The 3,619-nt window shown below is 35.7% G+C and overlaps 1 protein-coding gene across 1 annotated transcript; it reads right to left on the bottom strand.

Annotated features, from left to right (window-relative positions):
- Window positions 1–1,552: 1,552 nt before the first annotated feature.
- On the bottom strand, window positions 1,553–2,702 carry LOC116114567 (acylphosphatase-like). Its single transcript, XM_031400716.1, has 3 exons — window positions 2,283–2,702; window positions 1,686–1,997; window positions 1,553–1,655 (listed from the first exon to the last, which is right to left on the bottom strand). The coding sequence occupies exons 1-2, from the start codon at window positions 2,544–2,546 to the stop codon at window positions 1,731–1,733; spliced, it is 531 nt and encodes a 176-aa protein (XP_031256576.1). The 5' UTR covers window positions 2,547–2,702; the 3' UTR covers window positions 1,553–1,655; window positions 1,686–1,730.
- Window positions 2,703–3,619: the final 917 nt, after the last annotated feature.

Genomic DNA, 3,619 nt, shown 5'->3' on the forward strand with positions numbered 1-3,619 from the left:
ATAATGCCCAAAATAAAACAACTAAAGAGGCATTTGACTGAAACTCACTGGATCTTATACGAAACATGAACACTGAATATTCTCTGAAAAGTTTATCTAAAAGGCAAGATCACTCATGTTGCCACTACTACAAGATTAAAAATGAAAATCAGCATAAGGAGAAACCAACAGGAAGGACCTGGCTAAAATCAGTTATTTTGTGGAGTTTTAAGCTTCCATGGTTGACAAACTGACATGACACTATCCACACGTTCGACACTCATCCCAAGAATAGATTGGCTGTTTGGTTTATTTCCTATCACTCAACAGTCCATGAAAAGAAGTTACTATTCCTAGAACGAAGCAACCCCAGCATCTTCTAATTAACGGGTGACCCAAATACATACCATTTCTTGTACAGACAGTGAGTTGAAGAAGCACATGCAACTGCCAGGTAAAAAAAACATTTGTCCATCTTTCAAGCCCACCTTCCATACCGCAAAGCAATTTAAGGGCTGATAATGTGAGTCCTCAACAGCTACCTTCAACCTCAACATAAAGAAAGAGCATAATTTGTAGCGGCCATGGCCCCTCAATTGGTTAGAACTAATAAAAACATATTAGCCCATACCTGTTGATATCAAACAGAAGCAAAAACCAAAAAGAAGAGCCCTGTTGATGAATCATGATAAACACAAAAGCTGATAAAGGAAATTAGAAACCGTACATGATTCAATGCCTCTTAGGCATTTAAAGAGTTTGCATCATTATTGGCACTGGTTGATAAACAATTAAATCATGCTATCTAATGAATCATAATTGTCAAAACCAAAATATTAGACACACATACAGAGAGAGAGTGCCTGCGTGTATCTGAATTAGGATCTAAACAATAATGGGGTTGCACAGTCAGCAATGGAGAATTATGTGATGTGTATTTTAAAAACAAAACAATCCTTAAGAGCGTCATCCATATAAGCTTTATCCAGATACTGCTCAACCTTAATCATCAACTGATTCGGCATTCAAACATATAGCCCCAGAAACCAATTAAACCAAAGAAATCCACTGTTTGATCCCATATTGACTCAAAAATAAAAACCCACATATCACTTCATTCAACTCCACATAACAACGCACCACAAGCTGCTTAACTTTCACCTAATTATTGATGTATTACCTATAGTAAAGCCAATGTTCAAATTTCAATTGAGCTTCTCCTATTAAACTTCTTGTGGTAAAAGCAACGCCTCATTTCACCAAGTGCTAATAACTAAAAATTCTTCAAAATTTCTAGTGGTAAAATCATCTCATGCAAAAACAAGTCTCTAGGCTGGAGTTAATATTGTAGCATGCGAGCATAAACTCTTTTAATCGGTCTGATAACCAAAAGAGTGATATATTTTGCATATTCTTCAAATCCTCATCCAATGCCTGCGTATTCTTATGGAAAAATCATTAGTTTGGTTTACAAGAGTTGCATTTGGCAAGCAAATCTTTGGTTTGAATTTATTTCTAGCTATTTGGAAGCTTAATTGACAAAGTTTTCACCAAGCAAACAACATTGCAATCATATTCAAGAACTGAGTTTCATATCAATTATGCAACTAGACATCAAGTAGTAGAAATAGTGATCAAAGTACATCAGATATAACTCAATCCTATATAGAGTTTTAAGGATAGCTTATATAGATAAAAGAACTATACATGACCAAATTAGAAATGGGTACTAATCTCTTCACGTTGATTGATCAAACAGTTGGTTTACGCTCAAACCCAGTACCAGGATTGTCACTGCTCGGAAACACCTCAAGTGCTGTAACAAGTGCATCGGATGGGCCACGGCGGCACCTCTGCTCCATCTCTTGAACAGAATCAGGTTTGCCTGAAAACAGAGCTTCTACAGAACCATCCCTCCTGTTCCTCACCCAGCCTTTCAACCCTAATTGTGTGGCATTCTCTATAGTCCAGTTCCTATAAAACACACCCTGAACCCTCCCTTTCACCACAACCCTCACCTGCACTTCAGAAAAAAAAAAAATGTAAATACATCACTTACACATAGCTTATGTACAAAACAATAATATTACAACAAAGGACAAGAGCTACTATCGATTATCAAAAATTACATAGAAAAAAACCAAAACTTTAGCAATTCAAATAATCTTAAATTAAATTTAGAGTTAAACCCCTATCAAGAAAGACCCCAATTGATAAAATTAGAAAATAAAGAGACAGACAGCAATAGAAGCATTGAAAATGATAATAAAATCATAGGAAAAGGTAGAAAAATCGATACGCACCGTTTTGGTGGGGGGAGATTGAGGTGGGTCTGAAAGTGCAGTGGTCATGGAGCGGAGAGGAGGAGAACGAAGTCTGAGCATATAACAAAGAGAAGGATGAGAAAGAAAATTGGTAAAGCGTAGCGAATGAGGACGATGAAGAGAATAAGAGTGATAACGAGAGAAAATGGCGAGTCTATCAGTACAAAAAGCATCTCTCACGCTCCACTTGTTCCCAGTTACCAGGAATCTAATTAATCTCTGTTGTGGGATTGTTAATGCCATTCGATTTGATTAATTCGACTCGGCTTTTCTAGATGGATTCTGTTTCTTTCTACTGTTCACAGTCTTCTCGAACAAGATAATAATATTCTACTCTCCATTCCCGTCAAGAATTTCTTAAAAAAAATATTAATTATTTTAATATTTTTTTTTGTTTTTTTGGTTATTTATGTCCTCAAAACGCGTTTCAGAAAACATGTAGCATAATTTTTGTGAAATAAAATAATACAAAAAAGATTTTACAAGATTAATTAGGATCCCAAACTGACATATTTTATGAAAGAAACATTATGTGAAAACGAAAGATCAACTAAACCTTCCAACTTTACTAACCCGAAAACGAGAGATTAACGAATAATCTAACATAGGAACATTATTTTAAGTTTCCAATTTTTCTAATAATCAAAATTAAATTAGAGCTGAAAATTTTTAGGCTGATGAAACGGTGTGAGAATCAGCACATTCTGAAGCCTGGATCTAATATTACTGCAATTTGACAAGCATACAACGGATACAAATAAGTTCAAGATTTTTTGAACCGGAAAAGTACCGTTTTAGTGGTGGAATTGGGAATCCTGATAATATTATAATGGTGGTTTAATTTCAGAAGTGGTCATGCGGGACAAAGAAGATCCAAGAGGAGGTATACGACGTCTGAACAGAAGGCAAAGAGGAGGATGATAAAGAAGAAAATAAGAGCTACTCGAAAGAAGAGGATGAAGAGGACTAGAGCTATGAACGTTTGGAAAAAGAGGAAAGGAGAGGCAAATTCCCAGATTAGCATTTTGGCTTTTTCATATCCATTTCATAATTGATAGCTTCTATTTATCAGAAAATGCTCACTGTTCGGGGGCTTTCTAAAACCTTCTGGTGGCTTCAAACCATTAAGGTTATCAATTTAATTGGTACTACTTTTCGTAGTGTCGATTAATTGATTTGATGCTTGACAAAAGCACTACCGTTCTCAAACCTTCTTTGATCTTGGCATCCCTTCTGTTTAAATGATCTCACTAATAGCTAGCTATTAGATCAGCATTCTCACACACTCAGGTAGTCACATAAGGACTCTGTCAACT

Source organism: Pistacia vera, unplaced genomic scaffold, assembly GCF_008641045.1.
Source record: "Pistacia vera cultivar Batoury unplaced genomic scaffold, PisVer_v2 Contig713, whole genome shotgun sequence".
NCBI classification, from domain to species: Eukaryota; Viridiplantae; Streptophyta; class Magnoliopsida; order Sapindales; family Anacardiaceae; genus Pistacia; species Pistacia vera.